The 25089-nt window shown below is 34.4% G+C and overlaps 1 protein-coding gene across 1 annotated transcript; it reads left to right on the forward strand.

Annotated features, from left to right (window-relative positions):
* The first annotated feature begins 8469 nt into the window (after nucleotides 1-8469).
* Nucleotides 8470-22873, forward strand: LOC108368611 (protein timeless homolog). The gene is made up of 3 exons (XM_017623495.1): nucleotides 8470-8626; nucleotides 19526-19659; nucleotides 22788-22873. The coding sequence occupies exons 1-3, from the start codon at nucleotides 8510-8512 to the stop codon at nucleotides 22870-22872; spliced, it is 336 nt and encodes a 111-aa protein (XP_017478984.1). The 5' UTR covers nucleotides 8470-8509; the 3' UTR covers nucleotide 22873.
* The last annotated feature ends 2216 nt before the right edge of the window (nucleotides 22874-25089 follow it).

Raw genomic sequence — 25089 nt, forward strand, 5'->3', positions numbered from 1 at the left:
TACTCATCAATTTGGACTAATTAGCAGCAAAATTTATTAATTAGCAATCATCATATGTATGTATACATACATTAGAGTGCTTCATAAAAAAAGTTGAAGTTTTTCTACCGGAATTATAAAATGTGAAATTGTAAGATAATCACCAAAATATTTCGAAAAATACTAACTGCCGGCTTAACGAAAGCAATTTAAGTGAAAAACGATCTTTTTTCTGTCACTTTCCATATTAAATTGAAGTAAAAAAAAATATTGTTTCACCTAAATTGCTTTCGTGAAACTGGCCATAAGATTTACATGAGCTATATCGATCTGAAAGTACCTAAAAAATTCTGATTATTCTGATGCCGTTAACAAAATCTTACTTCTTACAAATATTATAAATGTGAAAGTTTGTATGTTTGTTACTCAATCACGCAAAAAGGGCTGAACAGATTGTTATGAAATTTGGCACCTAGATAGTTTGTTGGTTGGATTAATACCCAGGAATTGACCTATTTGAAATAATCATATTTATGGTCCAATTTGCTTGGAATTACACGTACTCGCGTATTACAGATATAAAGCGAAATTAACCTACCAAAAATGGACGCGATAGATGGTAGCGAAGTCGAGTTATTTTAACTTAAAGTCCTTGCAATATATTTTTATTTTAGTTAGAAACCATTTGATGCAGTGTTTCTTAACCGAACTGCATAGTAAGCGAGCATTGGCTACTTTCTAAACATTTTTACGCAAACCTTTTCAGCTTAAACTATTCATACTCTCAAACCATCATCTGAGCTAATTTTTTGAAAAAAAAAAAACAATTTTTTTAGTACTAAGTTTGTTACAAAAAAACTCGATTTTTAGTGGAATTTTCAAATTGGTCTAGCTCACGTAAATCTTTTTCGTATGGAGGGTGTATCACTCCTAATATGCATACATACATAGCTCACATGCATACATTGCTCACATACCGACTTACCTGCATTCGTATACACATTAATATACATATGAATTCAAAGCTTACTGCATATTGTAACACTTAAACTTTAAGGCTTAAAGCTTTAAGACGCATTTTCCGCGAAAACATTACCCACAAATTATTTTGCATACATCTATTTACATATGTATAGCATCGGCATTATATCAAATTTGCGCATCAGTTTCAGATTGCTCAATCGCTAATTACATTTACAATTTGATAGCTAAACAATATCGCTGTTTCTGTAATTGTAATTAAAGGGAAATTTCGGTGAATTGTCATTGGCGCCTTTTGTTAAGTTTGGTGTTTTCGGCTGCAAAAAATATTTGTTTTCACCGTGTATGGGCCTTTATAATTCTAACTATTCATGTTGTCCAATGTTAAACATACTTCGAATATGTATGTACCTGCGTATATAGGTGCCGATTTGCTGATACATATACATAAATATATATGTACATATGTGCACATATTTATAGGTATGTAGCTGTAGCTGTGGATGAGATATTCGATTTTGTGACAAGTACATATTACATGCTTTGGCATATGCCTATTTAAATTAACTTAATATGATGTCATAAAACGCTTACATTCAAATAGGGTGCAACAATACCGAACTGCAAAACTAATTTTTTACACAATAATAGATAATTTCTTATATCCAGTCTTAAAGGTATACTTCGGATTTCGATGCACTTTGTTTTTAGTTTTTTTTTTTATCCAACGTCAGGATAATGTAGTTTCGAAAATAAGTATGGTTACTTCAAAAATTATATAAAAAATTCATTGCAATGTAGAATAACAAAAAAGAAAATTCCCTTTAAATTAAATTAATTTTTTTAAGCTAATAAAGTTACAAGAACGAAATTCGAGGATGTGGTCCAGTGCATGTTCGTTCTTAACATATAATTTTTTCTAAAATAAATATTGCAAAATTTCAAGGATATTCGTGGATAAAATTTTAAAAGTACATTTTCAATACCTAATCGTGTTTATGCACCCACAAATTTAATCGGCTTTAATTCTACAGAATTTTCTTTTTAATTTGATAACCATATTGTTTTTCTACATTTCATAGATTTTTTTTAAATAATTTTTTGAAGTAGCCATATTTTTCAAATTTCAAAGCCCGTTTTAAAGAATCCTGAGAGAAAAACGAAAAACGTAGTTTTATCATATTTCGCGATTGGTTTCGTGAATATATTGATTTTTTTGTGTGAAAAAACCTAAAAAAAAAATCGTATCTCTTTTGCGAAGTTCTGCCAGTTATTCACGCCAAATTCACACAAGTCGAAAGCAAGGGCGCCTACGAGCAAAGTAGTAGCACCGAATGCCGAAACATCCGTCTCAATTTGGTGTTAACAACAGGCGGAATTTCGTAAAATACCCACCCAGTATTTCCATAATTTAATTTGATTTTTAGTTTTGCACTGAATAACCGCTTTTTGTCGCTTTTGCCCATCTGTCCGTCATTGGCCGCAGTGGCTTTGTGGTTATGACAACTAACTATCTACCTGTACAGCAACTACAATGCCAACTATTTATTTGCATATTTATGTATGGACATGCATATGCATTTAAATTACCAACATATGTAGCATGTTTTCCAACATAACTCTGGCGTTTTTGACCCTAATTGATTTAAATGTTTTTGTGGTCATTGACATACGTACATATGTATATTAGACTGTCCAAAAAAAAAAAAAAAGTATTTTTTTTCTAATGCATACCCCTTCATTTTATTGGTTTTGTCTTAAAACCCATCCAAATAGAAGTTTATGCAATTCGGACTACGGCAACCCGTACCGACTTTCAGTCAAAGTTATCAGAATAATCCTTTTGCAGTTCGCGTGTTTTGTTGACTTACTCATTTTACTTCTATATAACGCGGTATTACTGTACTCTCTACAGTATTAGGGCATAATATTTAGTAAATATGCGTTTTTAGCTTTTTCCAAAGCACTATAAGTTATAATATATTTCGAAAAGTTTACACAAAATATGGATATATGGGTATAAATTAAGAGAAAAATTCAAAACAAGATTAGTTATAACTTTTGTTTTCAATTATCCTTTTGGAACAGGTCAAAAATGTCATTTAAAAATATTATCCTTCGAGGTTTATAATTTTAGATACATTTTGAAGAATCTCAGTTTAATTTAAATTCTATAAATTTATATAAGGATATTGAAGGATAAAAATGGCTAAGGATATTTTACTTTAATTAATTTTTTTGGATTTCCTTGGCAGAAATCCTGCCGTCCTATTAAAAATTTAAAGATGCCGATTCACTAGAGATGCGTTCAAATATGGGAAATTTTTAAATTTTATAAATTTTAGAATTTTTCGAATTTCCAAAATTTTCATGAACGAAAACTTCAACTAAAAGTCGGCACGTGTTATCGCTATCCTACGGCCATAAAACTTCATATATATGCTGTTTAGGCTAAACAGCACAAATACGGAGGGTATGCATTACAAAAGTTGCACACACATTTTTTCCAATTATACACATATACATATATGTAAATGCTATATTGTTGTTCTGTACATTTGACTAATTGTCAATGTACTTAAGCAATTTCGAAACTACGTATATATGTGCCTACATACATATATGCTTGTGCACGACCAGCAGTGACATAGATCGCCACGGGACCAACAGCAGCTTGCTTACTTTAAAATAGTATTAATTGTCGTTTATGCAGGCAGATGTACGATGATATGTACCTGTATATTGCAAACTGCAATTAATTCCAAAAAATGCCTACACCTGTAGTGTAATTTCGTTCAAAGCAATGACCAATTACTTAAATATGAACAGTTGGCCTGTATCTGGCTGCTAATCTTAGCCGCTAAGATATCTGAAAAAATTATACCATACTGGATATATCAAACTAGATAGCTATTCATCCTTATGGGCTGCCAATATGTTTAGGTCGTGGAAATGCAACTTGAATTGCCTTGGACGGCAAGTGGTGATCGCGTTGGATTTTGTTTTTTATAATTTTTGAACCAGGAATCTAGTGGCGGCCTTTGCGAAAATTTCAAATGTTTCTGGCTAATAAAATTCGACAAAAGATTATATGTATGTATAAGTTGGTTGACTATTCAATTCATCAAAAAAGCTCTGCTGACACAATACAAACTTTGGGAATTCAGATATTTTCTACTACTTACTAGAATGTGCAAAGCACTGCATTGCATAGCCTCTGCACTCCTTTGGAGCCAACATTCTATTCTATTGATCATTCTGGAAAACAATTTGCGGAATGCGAAGCTCTGAAGCTGTGGAAATTATCCGGCTGGAAAGCCAAGATTCGAAGGATAATAACCTCCAAGTGCCCCAAGGGTAAACTTTACAAAATGTCATAAAATATCTATGCCACATAGAGAACTTTGATCAAGGGGAGCTCCTAAAGAAAATAGATTGCTCCACTTCTACACCGATGGTTCAAAACTTAGGAACAGCGTAGGAAGTAGAATATTCTCAGTACATTTGGGTCTGGAAAAATCCCTCGTTTTTCAAGCTGTTGTTACTGCAATATAGGAGGCGGTAAAACGGAGTTCGAATAGGAGAAGCCATTGTAACAACTGCGGACTGCAGTGGATTCCGGAGTGCCGGAACATACGAGGCACCAACACAGACCAGGCGAAGAGGAGAGGATCCACTTTGCCAGTCCTGGAATAGCTTAGGCATGTCGCTCGCTACCTACAAATCGGGAGTCGATTGAAGATGACTCCCGCTTTGGACGACCCGTCGAGGCAACCACATCAGAAATCGCAGAAAAAGTTGAAAAGCTTGTAGTGGAGGATGCCTGTCTGAAGAAAGAGTAGTTATCTGCATTAGTTGGAGTATCAGGTACTACAATTTTGCGAATCCTAAAAGATAATTTGAATATGACATGAAGTCAGTTCAAGATGGGTACCCAGAACGCTCACACCGCCTCAGAAAAAGCACAGATTTTGGAGCGGGTTGTCACTGGAGATGAGACATGGAAACAGGAGTCCAGCAATGGCATAAAAAACACACCACCCCCAAAAAAATTCAAAGTGTCGGAGTCGGCACGAAAATTGATGGCTACTGTTTCTTTGGGATTTTGAGGGAACATGGCTCATCGATTATAAAGAAAAGGGAGATTACTATGCAACCATATTAAAAAATTAAAGGAGGCCATCAAAGAAAAACGTAGAGGAAAATTGACCAAGGGTATGTTGCTGTAGCAAGACAACGCGCCGGTTCACAAGAGCAGACTTGCAATGGCTCTGAATGACTTCGAATCGTTGGTTCACCAACCGTACAGTCCAGACTTGGCCACAAGTGACTTGTAACTGTTTCCAAATTTAAAATAAGAGTTAATTTTCGGAAGAAAATGAGGTCGAGGCTCAGGTTGAGGCGAAAGATAAAAATGGAAAAACTATGTATTTAGATTAACGGAGATTATATTGAAAAGGAAAACTAAATCTATTGTTTTATCTCATTTATAACCTTTCCATTCAACAAATTTTTGTCAAACACCATGAAATAGTGAAATAGGTGCGAATACATTATGTATATAGAAAAATATACTTAATAAGACAGTTACAGTTTCTACGCTGGGCTATTTATGCATATTTAAAGGTAGATATATGTTTACCTATGTCTGTGTGTTCCATTGTGTATGTAAATATGTACATATTTATGCGACCACATTTGCTCTACTTTATGCCACAATTGAACTCACTAATCCAGTTGTAGTCCGCAAGCGCCGTCAATGCGGTTTTTGTGTGCCACGTTGCCGCATGAAAATCGAGCGATCGACAACCGCACTCATTCACCGACGCACGCAAACTAGATATGCACCTACATAGCTTGAACACCTACACAGAGAATTATGCGCGCCGATATTATTGTTGCATTGAGCAAATTTCTCCTAACTGTCTAACTAATGGCAGTTCGCCGCATTTCAACTACGATTGAACACCTGCACATGCTACATTATATCTATGTATTTACTTATGTACGGACTTTAGACTGGGTCGGGAAATAAGTTTGCACCTAAACTCACAAATTTGAAGCAAATTTTCGTTCTTGGAGAGTCCTAAATCGCAGTTCCTTGATAATGTAGGCAGACTGACAGAATTGAAAATATGTGGTCATTTCAAGTCGCTGCAACTGTTCTTTTTATTATTGTGGGGTGCTCACACTACTCTGGTTATGTAATAAAAAATTATTCTATATGTACTTTGTTGTTGTAAACTAAATGAACAAAATAACCACATAACCAGATAACATGATAACCAGANATTCTATATGTACTTTGTTGTTGTAAACTAAATGAACAAAATAACCACATTACCAGATAACGTGATAACCAGACAGGTGTAACCACTCACACTGTATTGTTATGCTGCCAATAAAAAAATTTGTGAAATAAAATTACTAAAATGTATACTTTTTTATGAAGTAAGTAGCTTAAGGAGTTCCTCTGAGTCGACAGGATCATCAAATGAAGTTTAGTACTTAAAGATATCAATTAAGCGATGAGTCAAATAAAAAATTGAGTTAAAAACTTCGATTTGGGCTATTCATAGTACTCGCTAAGTACGAAATTTTTAATGGTGACCAAATTCTATCAACGTAAGCTTTCAAATCAGGGAACTTTTTTCTTTTATGTGGGCACCAACGTAGTCTAATGCACATGTATGTATGTATGTATATAGATTTAATTAAATGCGCGCTTGATTGTACGCTTATGCCCATTTGCGCAGGTGGACATTCGGCTTGCCGTGTTGTGCACAGCTTTTGACTTTGAAAAGCTGCTGGCATTACTATGCTAATTTGTCGCTCAATGCGGCAAAACGACGTATTTATAATTTTAATGCCATAAAGTATGGCCTCCACCAGACTTGTACAGAGCAGGTTGGTGTTTAGATAGCCAATTAATTTAGTTTTAAGTGATGTTTTTCCTTTGTGGCTATAAATTTGCAAGTATTAAATAATGAGAAGGATTATACACATATTCGAGCTCTAATTACATAGATTTGAAAAAGTGAATGAATCAATGATTATGTGAATATTTAATACTAATACATTTAATACTAAGTAACTATTTGTGTGGCGGCTTAAGCTCCACGCTCTTTATCTGCGCTGGTCAAAAATAGCGTATAACAATGGATTTTATAAGGAGCTTTTATACGCAAAAGTAGGGAAAACCTAGCCGTACGATGTTTATTAGAGCTGCCACCTGCATTGAAATCAAATAACGTAGAAAGTTAAAAATTAATGTTTTTAAATATTTTCACATAACAAAGTGAAAAAAATTATGTCGAAACATGTACATATGTATGTACATTAGGGTGTTAAAAAAATAAGTCTAGAATTGTTCTAGTCCGATAAAAATTATATCCCGGTTATTTTATTTTGCATTCAACAAATATTTAGAGGTCGCTCAAAGTGCAAAGTTTTCCATGAAATAGTATGGAATTCTTAGAAATCAATATTTATCGATCGGAAAACTTTGTTTCTCTTCAGGAAACTTTCAATAGCAATACCCAAACGTTTAGTTACTATAAACTATTTTCTATTATTAACTATTTTTTATAGGACCCCTAAAAACAAAAAAAAAAATGCAATGGGGGATCCTCAAAAAATCGGTAGTATTAACAAATGGTATATAAACAATTGGTTCTCTACAGGAGGATCCAGAGTTTTATGGTCAAAACATATTGATTTTTAGAATTCTATATCATTACTACGAAAACTTGTTTTTTTCCCCCATATAAAATACATAAAAAACTTTAAACGCTTTGAGCGACCTTAAAATATTCTTTAATTTCAACAGAAAAAAACAACAGGGGTATAATTTTTTCGGTATGGAACAATGCTAGGGGGTGAGAACATTAAAATACCGACTTTACCTTTTCACATGTATTTTTGGACCACCCTAATGTACATATGTACATATTACATAAAATATCAGTAAAAAATTGTACAACATTCAAATTCACAAAACTCTAAATAGATCTCGAAAATTCGCAAACGTATCGAAAAATCCAGTAAAATGTGAATAGATATTTAAATTTAGAAAGTGTCAATATAGATACCGAATAAAGAAAACGCCTAAAATCTGAAAAGTTCTAAATAACGCCGAACATTTTATAAATTCCACTTAAATTGCACTTTACTTACATTCTTTTACTGTGCAATAGTTCACAGGCAAAGTAAACACAATAAAATAGACCAGCCGCACTCTACCGCAGAGCCCGGGTTCTCAAGTCCAGTTTCCGACCAACATCAAAAAATAAAAAACAAATTGTTTAGCAATTTTTTTTCATATAAGTATGTAATTAAATTTCGGAAAAAGTGTCAGGTATGAATTGTCAATGTTTACATAACTGCTACTTAAAAGTAATTAATTTAAATCGTAATTTCCTTATTAAGATAAAATTTTATAATAAAGATTTATAATATTTAAAGTTTTATTATATGTGAATGCATCTTTCTTTCTGCCCACAGAGCCTTTCTGCGCGATGTCGTCGAAACTGCCAACATATTCATTAAAATGATGGAGAAATTCTGCAAGGACACCGTGTTTTTGCAGGAAAAGAAGCGTTCCAAGAAGCATGGCCGCAAGCCAAAAGCAAATAAAAAACCGGAACCCAAACCACAAATTACAGAGGTACGTACGTAAATACATACATACATACATACTATACATGTGCATGTTGTATGTAGAGTAGAAATACAAAGGAAGCTGCGGGCATTACGGGCCAACCAAAAATTTATTTACAGAGAATTACAAACTGCTGGGATGAAAAAATTCAGTGAACAACTATTAAAGTTAATTATACTACGGCAGCCTTCTGGAAAAAAAAATGATTTACATAAATTTTTTAAACCCTTTTGTACGGCAACGTCGCTCAATTAGCTCACACTTTTTTTTAAATATATATTTTGTTTTAACTTTCCACGCAAATGCACTAAATTGTCAGTGCAGACAATTTACGCCGCATTTCCGTTCATTCCCTTCGCCATTTTATTGACGAAAAGTCGTAAGCTTTTTTGCAAAATTTATAACGAGACATCAAGTTTAATTGAGTGAAAATAAAGCAAACTCAGCGGCAATTGCTTAACAACCGGTTGCCCGAGAGCGGTGAACTTCACATAGTATGCACACAAGTAAGTAGATATGTATGTACCCTGCAGGGAAAGCTACTATTTAGTTGTGAAATAGAATTCTACCAGTTTGCGTTTCAGCCCAACTAGTTTGCGTTCTATCCTTTTTCAATGTTAGCGACTGGCATTTTTAACATGGCGATGTCCTACGAGATGTCAATTGTCCGCTCCTGCATCAGCACCCTACCACTAGAAAATACTAGTAGCATCATACTAGTTGACGGGATAGACTGGTAGTCTATCTAGTTGGTAATTCATCCTCCGTGAAAAGCATAAGTATGCGTTTTTGCTCGCGGCGCTCCAACAATCGCAATGGCCGACAGAGCAAAGCACTTTCGTGGTATGCCCGAGGTTCCAAGTTCAAGTACTTTACTTTATTTATTTTAATTTTTTATTTTATTTATTTTTTATTAATTTTTCATTAAAAACGGCCTCAAGCTCAATATAAATTGTTGAATATCTTCTATATACCTATATAATACGCGAAGCGATTTTTTGTCCAGGTTATCAGATCTACCCCGTTCGTTTGATTTTCTAAAATAAGATATCAAATTTAAGGGCTTCGGCTGTAGATGTGCAATAAGGCTTTACTTTTTCGAAAAGAGTTACCACCTGTTAAGAAATTAAGCTCAAATTATTTAAAAAGTTAAAACGATTGTTACAATATATAAGGGTATCAACCAAAATGGCGTTAAAAGGCTTTATATCTTAACTACGTTAGAAGGGTTGCCACATGTCTAAAAATATTCAATTTCCATTTAAGGAATTCAGTAAGTGAATAAGTTATTACCATATAGGTGTCAGAAAGAGAGAGATTTACGAAGGTAGTAGGTTTGAAAATATTCTAAACAGGGTTGCCACCTATTTAAGAAGTCATTTATTTAAGAAGTGGGATGAAATTATTTTATGCACAAGTTATATGAAACATTACAAATCGGTGTCAAATTCCTTTTTTCTGAACTATATTTAGGAGAGTTGCCACAAATTTTAAAAAATTAAATTCAACTTAATTCATCAGTTACTTGAAATATTTATAACAATGTCACCTGAAATATTTATAACAATGTATCTAAGGAAATTTTAGTTCGAAAATAATTTTGAAAAGGGTTGCCGCCTGTTTTGAAAGTCGAACTTAGTTTAATTATACACCAGTTATGTACATGAAATTTTAAAATATGGGTACCAAACGAACGAGAGTAAAGAAATATTTATTTTGAGCGTTTAGGATTTTTTTAGGGGGTCAGAAGAGGGTTGCCACCTCTTGAATAAATTGAATTCAAATTATTCAATAAACTAAATTGATTGTCTAAGGATGGGTATCATTCCAAATGTGTTTGAAAATAATTTATATCTGAATTGTATTTAGAAGAGTTGCCATGTATTAAAAAATCAAATTCAAATAAAAAAAAAGTTTTAGTTAGAAAATACTTTTGAAGGGGCTGCCACCTATTTTAAAAGTCGATTTTGTTCTAGTTATAAAGAAGTTAAATGAAATATTGAAAAAGTAATATCAAACGAGTTTTTGGAAAGCTGAAAGCTGATAATATTTTTAATTAGGGTTTCCACCAATTTTTTTTAAGGTCATCAGATCTGCTCCGGTATTTCGAATTTCCGAAATGAGAAGCCAAGTTAAAGAACTGGGATTGTGCAATAAGTTTGATTTTTTAATTTGTTAATTATATTTATATCTAAATAATTATTTTTACTTACATTGATTTAATTTGAAAAATCTTAACCACCTACCAGCGTACTTGAATTTGCTATCTCAGAACCAGAACCGGTAGTCTTCAAGCGAAACCAAAGCCGACATTTGTAAGAAAAGGAATTAATTGCGTTTTATTTTTGGCTTTGGCAATCTAAAGGCAGATGTCGCTGAATGCTTAGGTTCGAACTGGTAGGCCATCGCTTCAGCACATACTAGTTAATGAACTAGTATTTTTACTGACCGGTTTGGCTTTTCACTGCAGGGTATGTAAGTATGCACGCACGCATCTGTGCACGTTGTTGGTAGCTGTGGGGCCTGGCCTCCACCGCTTTTGGTCCTCTGTATTTTAAAATTGCGCATCACTAGCTTTAAGCTCAAATTTTAATAGAGCCATCGCTGCGAAAGCCTCTGCCATAGTACTTCGCTTTTAATAAATTTCCTGCAACATATACTTACAATTTATACATTTATATAAGTAAATAACTGTACAAATGCAACTACACATACATTTATCCTATACATACATACATAGATATACTTATTCCTTTATGTCCATACCAACATTTATTTATCACCAACGCAATGACTTGCCATAATGGCCGACGCGACGTCGGCATCGTGGTCCTCTCTGACGCACCGGGCGGATTGATTGCCACGATGCGCAGTCAGCTCGCGGATTTAAAAACTATCGTCCATATTTCTTTCTGTGCTGTTTGCAGCCCCTCTGTCTACTATCTATTTGCTTGCCCTGTCATCTGTGCCGCTTGGCCTGCTGAACTTTCTCATTGGGGCGATCTGTTGGCAATCCAATCAGAAGAGACATTCCATTTTGCTACTTTTCTTCGGTCACTTCGCTACATTTAACTATTTTTTGTTTGTATTTTTACACTTTGTTCACCATCGCTTGCAGCTGTGTCCTTTCATGTTGCCCACACTTTTACATATTTGCGTTTATATGAGTGAGCATTATGGTGGTCCAAAATAAGTAAAGTCGGAATTTTAATGCTCTCACCCACTAGGATTGTTCTATATCGAAAAAATATACCCCTACTTTTTTTAAATCAAAAAATATTTAGAGGTCGCTTAAAGCGCTCAAAGTTTTCCATGTATTTTGTACAGAAAAAAAAAATAACTCTGGCTCTTTTCAGGAGACTCCCAGTAACAATACCCAAATATTTATTTAACTATTTTTTAATACTAAAGATTTTTTATTTTTTCACCTATTTCATTTTCTGGCATTTTCTGGAGGTTTTGGCGAACCTATAAAATATATTTACTAAGAAAAAATGGTTAAATAAATAATTGGGTAATATTATTGGGAATTTCCTGAAGAAGAAGAGAGTTTTGCCAATCGAAAAATGTTGATTTTTAAGAATTCTATACCATTTCTAAGAAAAGTGGGTTTTGCCAATATAAAATACATGGAAAGCTTTGAGCGACCTCTAAGTATTTTTTGATTTCAAAATAAAAAAAGGGAACCCTTTTTCGGTATCGATCAATCCTAGGGGGTGAGAGCATAAAAAATCCGACTTTACTTTTTCACATGCATTTTTGGACCACCCTAGTGAGCATACATATGTGCTTTACCTACTAGCAATATTCTCGCTCGCTCAGCACGACTTCCTGTACGCCAACACTGCGCAACGTTGTGTCAACTTTTTCCCACGTTTTATTTGCCTCTTGTCGCGTTGACTGGATATTATTTATTTTATTGATAAATTCAAATATTAACTGTAATAATAGTTGTGTCCATTTAGTGCTGAGGTAGCGGCGCGCCGAAAAATACGCACATCTGGAGTTGAGACACATGCGATGCGGGTGAACATTCGGACGCAGCCTGTTGAAATTTATAGTCATCTCGCTAGCAAGCGCGTCCAAAAAGTTACCCTTTTCCGTTGTGACCCAGGATATCTTCATCGAATATTTTTCTCTCAGCCAAATAAAAGCAAGCCTTTAAAAATTACATTTAGGCGCGAACAAATAAAGAACTTCGCAATTTAAGTAAATTCTTTAACAATTGGCTTAACTTGCCTTGCCAGCCAAATTTGTTATGAAATAACGTAACTTCTACGCTAAGACCAGAACATTAACGCTAATGAAGCATTTGAATTTCATAAGCTCTGTGAAAATGTATCAACACATAAAATTCTAAAGCCTCCTATTTTGATAGTGAAACCTGAAACCTTTGAAAACAGATAGGCTAGGTTGATTGTGGCAGACCCCGCAAGGGGGGCTCACTAGACATTAACAGTCCATTGTGTTACCTCATTACGGAATTTAGTTAGAACGGTAACTATGGGCTCTCTGTGTTAAGCTAAGAGAAGCGCTGGGTTCCCAAAACAAAGTTACGCAGGCAGCTGTTGTCGACTCCGGAGAGCTTTTCGGGAGTGCTAATGGAATGCGCACCCAAGTGCTTCAACCTTAGTCTGGTGAAAGCGGGGCAGCTGAGAAGGAAGTGCAGGGATGATTACACCTCGTTTTCCAAGCAGCTGCGACTATAGGGTTCCATTATGATAATAAGTCGCACCCCGTAAGTTACTATAGGACAATGTCCTGTAAGAATCGACAGCTGGTAAGAATAGTCAGCTGCAGAAGCTTCTTTAACCGCCCGCTGTTAACAACCGGCCAGAAAGACTAGCCACTTTGCTTGTCGGGGTTTTTTCCCAGCGCTCGCTGTGCCGACTCTGAGTTTTAGAGAGAGGCCAAGCATTCCCCGACCAGTCTTGATCGCACCATCAGCGATCTCAGTGCCATGATTTCCGCCTGGCTGTCAGATTAGATATTTACCACCCTAGTCGGTTGAAAAGGGATGGTGCTAATCATTTTACCCTTCCATAACTAATCACTGCTGGATTATCTTTATCCTGCGTGGAATAATTTAATAGAACCTTCACTAAGAGGCTTAAAAGCATACAGTGTCCCGTTAGGATTCCTGTAACAATTCTTAAGTTGTTCTTGGATAAGCTCATACATTCATTAACGCGTTTTTGGTTATATGTTCCTAAAAGTGCCTTGGACTGCTCTAAACCTGGTAGATGATAGCAGTAACGACTTCTTTGAACCTATCGCTAACCAGATAAGCGCAGAGCGTTGCCCTTTTCCTAAGCCACAGGAAGGCTCCAGCCGATGAAAGGGGTTGTTGCTTTTTTCTTCGCTAGTTTCTCGGCAATCTCGTTTTCTTTAATACCAATATATCCCGGAATCCATTGGTCGCACCAAGAGTATTCAGCTTGTCGAGGCACTCCATCACCAGTATAGATGCTGTCAGTCAAGATCGCGTCCTTCTATGGCGTGTATTTCCTCGGTCCAAATACACCTACAGCGGTACCCTCTTTGGCCAATGAGCCAGTAGTGTACCGGGTAATCAAGTTTAGGTTTATGCAACATATCTCGGATATGCCTGTCCAGTTCTGATTATTACTCAAATCAGCTTTGCATCTCTTTATTGCAATTTCAGGGCACTTCTTCGTGAGAATATCGAACTCTCTACGACTAAGAAACCCTTCTGCCCCATTATTGGTACCAGTCATCCTTAGTAAAGCTCTTTTCGCTTAAGTCTGTATGTGAATATGAAGAAGGGTAAGATCTAAAAGAACCTGCAAGGATGCGTTCGGATAAGTTCTCATAGTCTCAAGTCTTTGTTTCTTGGAGAGCGCTTTGATTATTCCAAGTTGTATAGTTCTATCGTCTCAAATAAGGGCTCCATAAACTAGCATGGATTGTACTATCGTCGTGTAGGTCCCTCTCAGTATCTTTGGTGTGCATCTCCAGTTCTTTCCTGCTTTCTTCGCAGTTTTTTCAACATGTGCTTTCCAAAGCAGTTTTGGTCTAGTGGAATGGTGTTGTAGTGGTTTTTGTTGGATTTACATTCAGCCCCACCTTAGCACACATTCAGCCCTAGCTGGATTCTATCACACAGGGTGTTTTCTAATTTCCCCTTACATATTTTTGCAGTGCCGTCAGCGTACCCCTGGCAAGTAAGCCAGGAGCAGTTTTTCCCATAATAGCGGAGATAACACTCCACCCTGTGGACTGCTCCTTGTTGTTCAGGCAACATCGATATTATTCGTACATGTTCGTATTTATAATTTTATTATTCTAACTGTAGTTATATATTGGCTTTATAAGTTAAAGTTTTTTTGGAATTGAAACCGATTAGCTGAAGGGTCATTTACACCAGGCGATTGTTGCTTTCAACTAAAAGTTGTTTTTAAAATTGCTTCCTGTTATGATGACCATCCTGTCGATCCACTTTTGCTTCGCTTCCTTTTTTTCATAGCATGGGCCATTTGACTTGACTTGACTTACCGCCACAAAAAGTATCTAACGCAGCCAAGTCATATAATCTAGGTGGCCAATTAACAGACCCATTTCTTTATATGATTCGGCCATCAAAATTTAGTCGCAATAAAATGATGATTTCATGCGCTGCACGGCTTGTTGCACTATCCTGCTGGAACCATTTACCACTTAGACGACTGATTGAAAGAAGAAAAATGTTGCATACATTGGGAAAAACTCTCTGTGCCAATAATTCTGTGAGGGACTGTACATATATCGAAATAAACTTATTCTTTAATAAATCTGAATGTTTTATAATATCACAAAGTTGCAGCATTGGTCGATGCGTAATGTAAAATTTTTTATACGCTGCGCATCAGTTGAATAGGTACACATTTCTTCCTCAAGATCTAGAGGCGCAGCTTACAAATTTAATCGCGGGAAAGAACAACTGCCAATCATCATATGAATTGTCTGACTCGTATACTTTGTAAAACATCCGAATCCAAACTTTTCCTATTAAGTTTAGGTCCTGGGAATAGGACCAAAACGTTTTTGCTTGGTTATGCTCGATACCTCCTCGCTCCTGTATTGCGAATAAGTGCGTAATTTTGCATTGTATTTTGGGGACCTACTTATATAAAAGAGCTAATATGTATTAAAAAATGGTAAAATAAACAATTGGGTACATATTATTATTGGAGGTCTAGTGAAGCGATGCAAAGTTTTCCGATCGAAAAATATTAGGGCTGTTCAGGCTTATGTGGAAATGGTCTTCCATTTGCAGTTGGAATTACATTTGCAAATTTCATCCTTGCTGTCACGGCAACCATGTGAATTTTATTGTTGTGAATTTGAAAATGCACCATATATTGCAAATGCAAGAGCTATGCACAACAATGGCAAACGCTATAGCGCCATAAAAGCCGATTATTTCATAAACAAATTGCATGGAATGTTGATTTAAAATATGTTTTTCAACAGGACGGCGTACAGAGGAAACTGAGCAGAATTAATTCAAACTGTCGAAGATATTCAAGGCGCAAATTTATTAAAAAAAAAACGTACACGGATTGCCTTCTACATACCGATGCTATATGACCTACTAAAAAAAAGCCGAATAGGATTAATTTTGCAAGTAGTCAGCTCGAGAATCAAGCCATAAAGTTTATATGAATATAATATTTAAAAGTTGTGAACCATTAATAGGTGATTTGAACATTAGCCTTAAACTTTTATTTACGTTATATACCGTGTTGAATGACATATTAAAGGCTGGCGTAACTTTATTTGGTTTGTGACAATATGATTCTGAAAAAAGAAGCTCAATATTATTGAGATTTTGAATAATGAAAGTAATATAAAGTGCTTGCCCCACCACTTGCTCCCGCTAGGTTTTTATTACTGACGATCCCTTAAAGCTTTGGGATCAATACACTATTTTTAGCTGCCTATATCTACCTCATTGGAAATAAGGAATAAACACACGACTTCATACATTTACATAGGAATTATTTTTTTGACAAAATATGTTAGTTAGAAAATTCCTAACCAGTCGTTTTTCTTTAATGGTGGTCTAGTTATTCGTTTTAAATACTGGGAAGCAAGTCGCAGGGAATATTAAGTTTGATTAAGGAATCGAGGAGTTGTTAAATCGCAACCATCTTGAAAACCCAGTTTTTTTTCTTATGGTGGGTAAAATCAGCCATTTTCAATTCTAATATTTTTCTTTAAGAAAAACGTTTGTTTTACATTTTTATTAATTTCTTAGGAATTGCTTTCATAAAAACTTTTGTCACAACCCATGCGCATGCATATCCTCTTGAGTTCTTAAGAAATCTTCTTAAAGCTGTTAAAGGAAATCTTCTTCGAAATCATGGCCACTTTCAGTATTTCTGAAATGGATTTAAGTGATGTGTCCATTTCAAGCAATTGGGGTATTGATAAGTGCGTTGAAGTACCAGCAGCACCAGGATCTAAAACCGAACCCTCTGCAGCTAATATCTAGCGAATTGAGCCGACACTTTCTACCTAAGTTTAGAAAATGGCTATACGGATCACAATTTTTTCATTTCCAAAAACGAAGATTGGCTTGCAAATCGCTTTACGGTGACTACTATCAGAGATTGTGGTGCATTATCAGAGATTGAGCAAGTGACAGATCCACCACCTTCGCAGCAGTCAAACATTGGACATTGTCTTAGTGTGATTATTCTGCGATTTTGCCAATTTTCTACAACATCCATTCTTGGCCATCTATTACCATATTCCTTAAGTTTTATTGAGACACCTTCATTTTTACTCCAATTAAAAATTAATTCCGCGCCCTTGTATGAAAAGTGGGCGTGTTTATTGTCGGATTTAAACCATTTTCCACATCATCCATTCTTTGGCCTCCATTTACATATTCGCTAATTTTTATTGCGGTACCTTAATTATTACTCCAGTTATTAATTAATTCCGCACATCCATACAAATTTCCCCACTGTGTGGCGTCACATGTCATACTAGTTCATACATGAGCCATACAGATAAGCTCAAAGCTTAAGGAATAAATTTGTACCTATTCTAGTAAGGCGGAGTGTATGCATAACCGAATTTAAGTATACCTAATATATTTAATAGGAAAACGAATACTAAAACTAAGCCGGAATTAATATATAAAACTCACTGTTTCATTTCGGTAGTGGCTTTTTAAATTACACATAGTACATGGGCACTAGAACAGACTGGTATGTACTAATTTGAACATATCTAGTACTTACAAATCAGGGGTATTCTCCAAATCTTGCAAAACCGTTGCACGTAGCACGGATTGCATAACTTGTTAACACACAACAACCAAATATATGGGAAATACCATTTCCTATCGCTGCAAAATATGCAACGTCGAAACCCATGTATATATTTTGCAAAACGCATAGCAAAATAATTGCGACCCTGTGCTAGTTGTTTTGTTGTTGGAATTGCTAATTTTTTCTCTCATTCCTCTCATCTCGCTCACTTCATTTTTTTTTTGCTGTATCTTGTTATTGTATTTGATTGGGGTGCTCTCGTAACCTTCCAAATTTGGAATAGTATTTTTGCATTTCGTCCAATCATTGCCCCGTGCAACATTTCGAGAATACCCCTAATGTCACCTGAAATCCAAAATAACGTAACAACATCATCACTGAAATGCAAAAAGTCGTAACTTATAAAAAATTCAAAATTCACTTTTTGATTGCTATGATGGATTTCATCGAATTACACCTCCCACGTCGTTTTATGAAAAAAAAGTAAAAATTAGTAACGACTTTTTCCATTTCAGTGACGATGTTGTTACGTTATTTTGCATTTCAGGTGACGATATGTACATATGTATGCATTTTAAGTAATAGATTATCTGCGAAACAAACTGTTTTGCTTTCAGGCATTGCCAATTAAATGAAAATTCTCACATGTAAATTACTAAAAATGTGCGGAAATCGGAAAAAGCACTTACTTATATTTGTAGTAAAATAATCTACAATTTATCGACAATAAAATCGGATTTTATTTTCCACCAGCACTACAATTAAATATGCAAATTTTGTAGGTAGAGCAACAAAGGCAGTAAAAAAATGCTCGTTCTCTCTTGTGTAAAATTAGAGTTTTATTTTGAGTAAATAACAGTTAGAGAATTAAAACTCGAATTCGGGTGGTTTATCGTAATGTGTCACATTAGAACTCGAAAATCCAAGTTAAATATACAGTAACTGTATAACGCGTATTTTGTTGTATGACCACCATATCAGATTAGGAAGATTTTTGTTTCAACTATGGTAAACTCATTTTAATTGCAGGAAATTTGTTATATCGCTCTAGCTGCTGACTGGGCGCACAGCTTTCTTCTTCACTTATGAACATGCTAATATTAGGCTATTGTTGTTCGACTGTCTTTTAGGGATGCTCGTGAAATACTAAGCAAAAATGTAATCACTAGATATTTTTTATTAATGTTAGAGTAAACTGGCCATATAATTAGCATCTTCTCTCACTATAAGGATTTTATCCTCTGAAGTTATATTATCGATGTCCTGCACTGTCTTGTAAAGTCAAAGAAAACAAGACTTTGCTAAAGTTTTCAATCTCTGCAGTAAGTAAAAATTTCCTTATGAAAAAACCAAACTCTAAAAAGGATCTATGAAAGTACACGAGTGTTAAACATCTTTCTTCTTCTTCTTATTTGGGCGATGTAACCGCCTAGGCGATTTTGGCCAATAAAGCACACCAGTCGTTCCTCTTTTGTGCCAACTGACGCCAATTGGAAATCCCAAATGATTCTTCGCTCCTTAAATTCTGGGGCACCCCAATATGCATACATACCTAGAGAATTTATATTTAATTATACAAAAAAATTTGTACACCATCTTTTAAATTTCATTTTTTTTTCAGGAGGAATTATCAAATAAATGGGCTGAAATCGCCGGTGAAGTAAGCGTAGTACTCACCAGTGAACTCCAGTTGCCAGAGGAGGATCAACCTTTGCCATTCGATGCGACAGCTGAAAAAAGCATTGACGATCAAAAGTAAGATATAATACTTTTAAGCAAATGGTTTTTCTTCAATTAAGCTCCTTTATCAATATTTTATTTATAAAAATTATTTTTTTTTTTTTATAGGATTATATTTGAAACTTTATTATTTTATAAACCCGCAAACTACTGAACATGTAGTCGTATGTACGTACATAGCTTTAGCCAATCAATTACGGCAGACGCCTAAATGATAAAATTCCCTGATTGGATTTTTCACCGTGAGATTCAGGGGCTTCCGATCGAATCTGGGATTGCCACAAAAATCCCATTTCCCTCCGTTTTAAAGGCGGTGGAATTGTGGTCGAGCGCACCCTGTATACCTACGCATTTCATTGTGAAAATTTATAAAATTAAATTCCTTTTATGATTCAATTTGCGTTTCTTACTTGCCAAGTTCAGCCGCCACTTTTTGTAAATTTAGCAGGTATATGCTATGCCACATACATATATGTATCCCAGTGTACAAATTTGTATGTATGTATTCACATACACCATGGCGGATATGTATGTACATTAGGAGGGTCGAAAAAAAGTTTAAAATGTTAGGTTCTCACCCTCTACGATTTTTCTAAATGTAAACAAAGAATACTCGTATTTTCTTATTAAAAAAATTATATGAACTGCCTCAAAGTCCATAAAGTTTTCAATGATTTTACCATGCATATATGGTGAAAAACACTTTTTCGTAGCAATGGTATAAAATTCTTGCAAGTTTATATTTCTCGATCGGAAAACTTTGATGGTCAAATAAACAATTGGGTATCGTTACTGGCAAGTATTCTAAAGAGATAAATATTGATTTTCAAGAATTCTATACCATTTCCACGAAAGAGTGTTTTTCGCCATATAAAATATGTACATGTGAAACTTCATGGGGTTCGAGGCAGATCAAAATTTTTTTTTTTTTTGTAAAAACTGAAAAACAAAGGTATGTATTTTTTTAGACTACCCTAATGTACTTAATCTTAAATACACTAGGCGACAAATGAAAGTGTTCACTTTGTTCTAATATAGTATTCACAATTATTTTCATTAAAATTTTGTTACATTAACTACACTGGTTTACAGCCAAAAAGGTTCAATGGATGCTACTGTCCAATTTCTATAAACCGATTCCGAAAATCGGCTTAATTTTTTATTCTATTTATATGTTTTCGAGATATTTTCAATTTACTTGTAATTTATCTTCTGCTAAAGTCTTATTTTTTTCATAACAAAAAAAAAAACTGGAATGATTAATTAATTTGTCAGAAAGTGACGTATAGACGGTTTCTGTAAAATTTTGTTAGCTTTCACTTGTCGTATTCCATTTTCAGTTTGTTAAATTGGTTCATGAGATATAAGTCATTAAGTGGGGCCACCCTTTGTTTTAAGCTGAATAGCGGTAAATTAAAAATAACTCGAAAACGTATCCATAGAATAAAAAAGTAACTCGATTTTTGGAATCAGCGGGGGATTCAACACACAAGTTGGATAGTGGCGTCTGGAGAACAAAAACCATATCAAAATTTGTAATCCATTGTTTTTTGTGAAAATGTAGTTCATTGATTAATAAAAACCATACAAAACAAAGTTTCACAAAAATTACAAAATCAAAAATCTAAAGTTCACAAAAATCCAAAAATTTTCGTGAAAATTTTCAACTTTTTATTCAGGTATTATAGAAAATTTTCGGGTATGCAGTTTACACAAGTCGACAAAGTAAAGTATCCATCTTCCTCTAATATAATATTCACAATTATTTCCATTAAAAATTTGCTGCATTAATTATACAAAAATCCAAAAATTTGTTATACAAATTTTTAACTTTTTATTCAGCATTTCTAGAAAATTTTCTAGTATGCAGTTTACACTAGTCGATTGTATTAACGTCCCCCCCCTCCTTTTTCCAATATAATATTAACAATTATTTTCATTAAGAATTTGTTGCATTAATTATTTATGCAAATATAATTCATTCTATAATATAAACCATATAAATCAAAGTTTCATACTTTATGAAAAATTCACAAGAATTCAAAGAATTTTCATAAAAATTTTCAACTTTTTACTTAGAATTTGTAGAAAATTTTCGGGTGTGCAGTTTTGTAGCCAATTAAATTAAAGTGCAAGTTTCAACCGGCTTAAAAATCGCGTTGATTTTTCAGATTTTTTTTTGGGACTGCTTTTGGGTTTTTTTTGTAATGTAGCAAGTGCAATTTACAAAAACTGCCATAATACATTTTTTGGTGCATAAGGACGACTGCGTATGGAAAATGTCCATTACAAATTTTGTAAGTATCCTTGAAAATTTGGAATATTTTTTTTTTTTTTTAATTATTGTTTGAGGAAGTTCGTACTGCAAACTTTATTAACTTAACAGATTTTTTCCTCTTATTTGGCACCCATATTGTTATTCTACATTTCACTGATTTTTTTTAAAAATAATTTTTTGAATTAACCATATGTTTAAAATTTCAAAGTCCTTTGAAAAAAATCCTGACGTCAGGGCGAAAAATTAAAAAAAAAATTTTGCTATATTTGGCCCTTAGTTCTGTGAGTATATCGATTCTTTCGTGTGTTTTGAAATTTGTTTGTTTTTGTCGCACGGTATAATTAATAAAAAACAATTTTTCATGAAAATAATTGTGAACATTATATTAGAACGAGGTGTGCACTTTCATTTGTCGCCTAGTGTACATATATACATATGTAACGTTCTTATGTAAATACACCTATATCTATATATGTAGTTACATGTTATTTTGCAATAATCTTATTGTATACCTTTACTCAACACGCATGTACTCAATGTCTGCTATAATCCTTTGAACTTTTCTAAAATTTTTTTGTTGTGTATGCAAGTGTATGTGCGCTTTATTTTTAGTTTTTTTTTTCATTGATATCCTATTGTTGTATTTCCTTTAGGATGCGCTTATGTGCAATACTCGTGAGTATTGTGATGATTTCACATTTCGTGTATAGTATATACATACATTCATAGATACATACATGCATTGTACATACATAGGCATGTGTATATATGTAAGCGCTCTGTGCGCAGTTTAGATTAATTTTGATTTTCCTTTCATGTTTTTATTTTAAAATTGAAATGTAAATTTCTTTTCTTTTATTTTCAGGGAAGACTGTATGACGCGTTTGCATCGCTTTTTGCGTGATCAACAATTCGAAAAGGCGATTACTCTACTTCGCGCCGCTAGGTAAGTGTGGCTTTAGTTTTAATGTTTAAGTAAGTAGAGAAAATTGTACTCCGCATCCTAGCAATATCTAACAAAGGGTATTTATGCCAACAAAGAGCCTCTAAAAAATTTCACCTACCGGTCGGCTTAAGACTATGTGTTTGTGTCATCTCAAGACGCAGACTAAAAAGTGGACACTTGGAACAAATTTCAGCGCCTAGTATTGTTTTTATTAGTTTCTTAAAAATTAAAGTCAAATTTAGTTGCATGCCGTCTATTACATACAATAAAATATTCGATGGTGCCTACAAAAGGGTTGTAATTTAGAGTTTTTAACCTTTCTTAACTTTTCTAAACGCTTAGTNTTTTTTTTTAATTATTGTTTGAGGAAGTTCGTACTGCAAACTTTATTAACTTAACAGATTTTTTCCTCTTATTTGGCACCCATATTGTTATTCTACATTTCACTGATTTTTTTTAAAAATAATTTTTTGAATTAACCATATGTTTAAAATTTCAAAGTCCTTTGAAAAAAATCCTGACGTCAGGGCGAAAAATTAAAAAAAAAATTTTGCTATATTTGGCCCTTAGTTCTGTGAGTATATCGATTCTTTCGTGTGTTTTGAAATTTGTTTGTTTTTGTCGCACGGTATAATTAATAAAAAACAATTTTTCATGAAAATAATTGTGAACATTATATTAGAACGAGGTGTGCACTTTCATTTGTCGCCTAGTGTACATATATACATATGTAACGTTCTTATGTAAATACACCTATATCTATATATGTAGTTACATGTTATTTTGCAATAATCTTATTGTATACCTTTACTCAACACGCATGTACTCAATGTCTGCTATAATCCTTTGAACTTTTCTAAAATTTTTTTGTTGTGTATGCAAGTGTATGTGCGCTTTATTTTTAGTTTTTTTTTTCATTGATATCCTATTGTTGTATTTCCTTTAGGATGCGCTTATGTGCAATACTCGTGAGTATTGTGATGATTTCACATTTCGTGTATAGTATATACATACATTCATAGATACATACATGCATTGTACATACATAGGCATGTGTATATATGTAAGCGCTCTGTGCGCAGTTTAGATTAATTTTGATTTTCCTTTCATGTTTTTATTTTAAAATTGAAATGTAAATTTCTTTTCTTTTATTTTCAGGGAAGACTGTATGACGCGTTTGCATCGCTTTTTGCGTGATCAACAATTCGAAAAGGCGATTACTCTACTTCGCGCCGCTAGGTAAGTGTGGCTTTAGTTTAAATGTTTAAGTAAGTAGAGAAAATTGTACCCCGCATCCTAGCAATATCTAACAAAGGGTATTTATGCCAACAAAGAGCCTCTAAAAAATTTCACCTACCGGTCGGCTTAAGACTATGTATTTGTTTGATCTCAAGACGCATATTAAAAATTGGACACTTGGAACAAATTTCAGCGCCTAGTATCTATAGTTTTTATTAGTTTCTTAAAAATTAAAGTCAAATTTAGTTGCATGCCGTCGATTACACACAATAGAAAGTTTGAGCTCTTAATCTTTCTTAACTTTTCCAAACACTGTACACGAAAGCGGTCCAAAAGTAGATTGATAAATGAACCTTTTTCTGGGTATAACAGTGGGAAAATGATCTAATTTACTTAAAAGGTAGAGAGCGTCTAACTTCTTCTTCTTTGTCGCTGTAACCGCCTAAGCGATTTTGGCCGAGTTCAGCAAAGCACGCCAGTCGTTTCTCTTCTGTGCCAACTGACCCTAATTGGAAATGCCAAGTGAAGCCAAGTCCTTCGCCACCTGGTTTTTCCATCGCAGTGGGGGCCTCCCTCATCCTCTGCTACCACCAGCAGGTTCCGAGTTTAATACTTTCAGAGCTGGAGCGTCGGTGTCCATTCGAACGACTTGGCCAAGTCAGCGGAGCCGCTGTATTTTAGTTCGCTGCACTATGTCCATATCGTTGTAAAGCTCATACAGCTCATCGTTCCATCATCTGCGATACTCGTTGCCGCCAACACGTAAAGGCGCGTAAATCTTCCTCAAAACCTTTCTCTCAAATACTCCAAAAACCGCCACATAGGTTGTTGATTGTGCAAATTCGGCTCCTATTTATTTACCCAACTGACATTCTATTGCCATCTGTAATCGACCCATAAACAGCATATCCATTATTAACGAAATTTGGACCAATTTACAGGTACGACATTATTTATCTGGGCGACGAAATATTTAATAAAG

The sequence above is a fragment of the Rhagoletis zephyria genome, unplaced genomic scaffold (genome assembly GCF_001687245.7).
Source record: "Rhagoletis zephyria isolate East Lansing unplaced genomic scaffold, Rhagoletis_zephyria_1.1 Rzeph_scaffold_03219, whole genome shotgun sequence".
In the NCBI taxonomy this organism is placed as follows: domain Eukaryota; kingdom Metazoa; phylum Arthropoda; class Insecta; order Diptera; family Tephritidae; genus Rhagoletis; species Rhagoletis zephyria.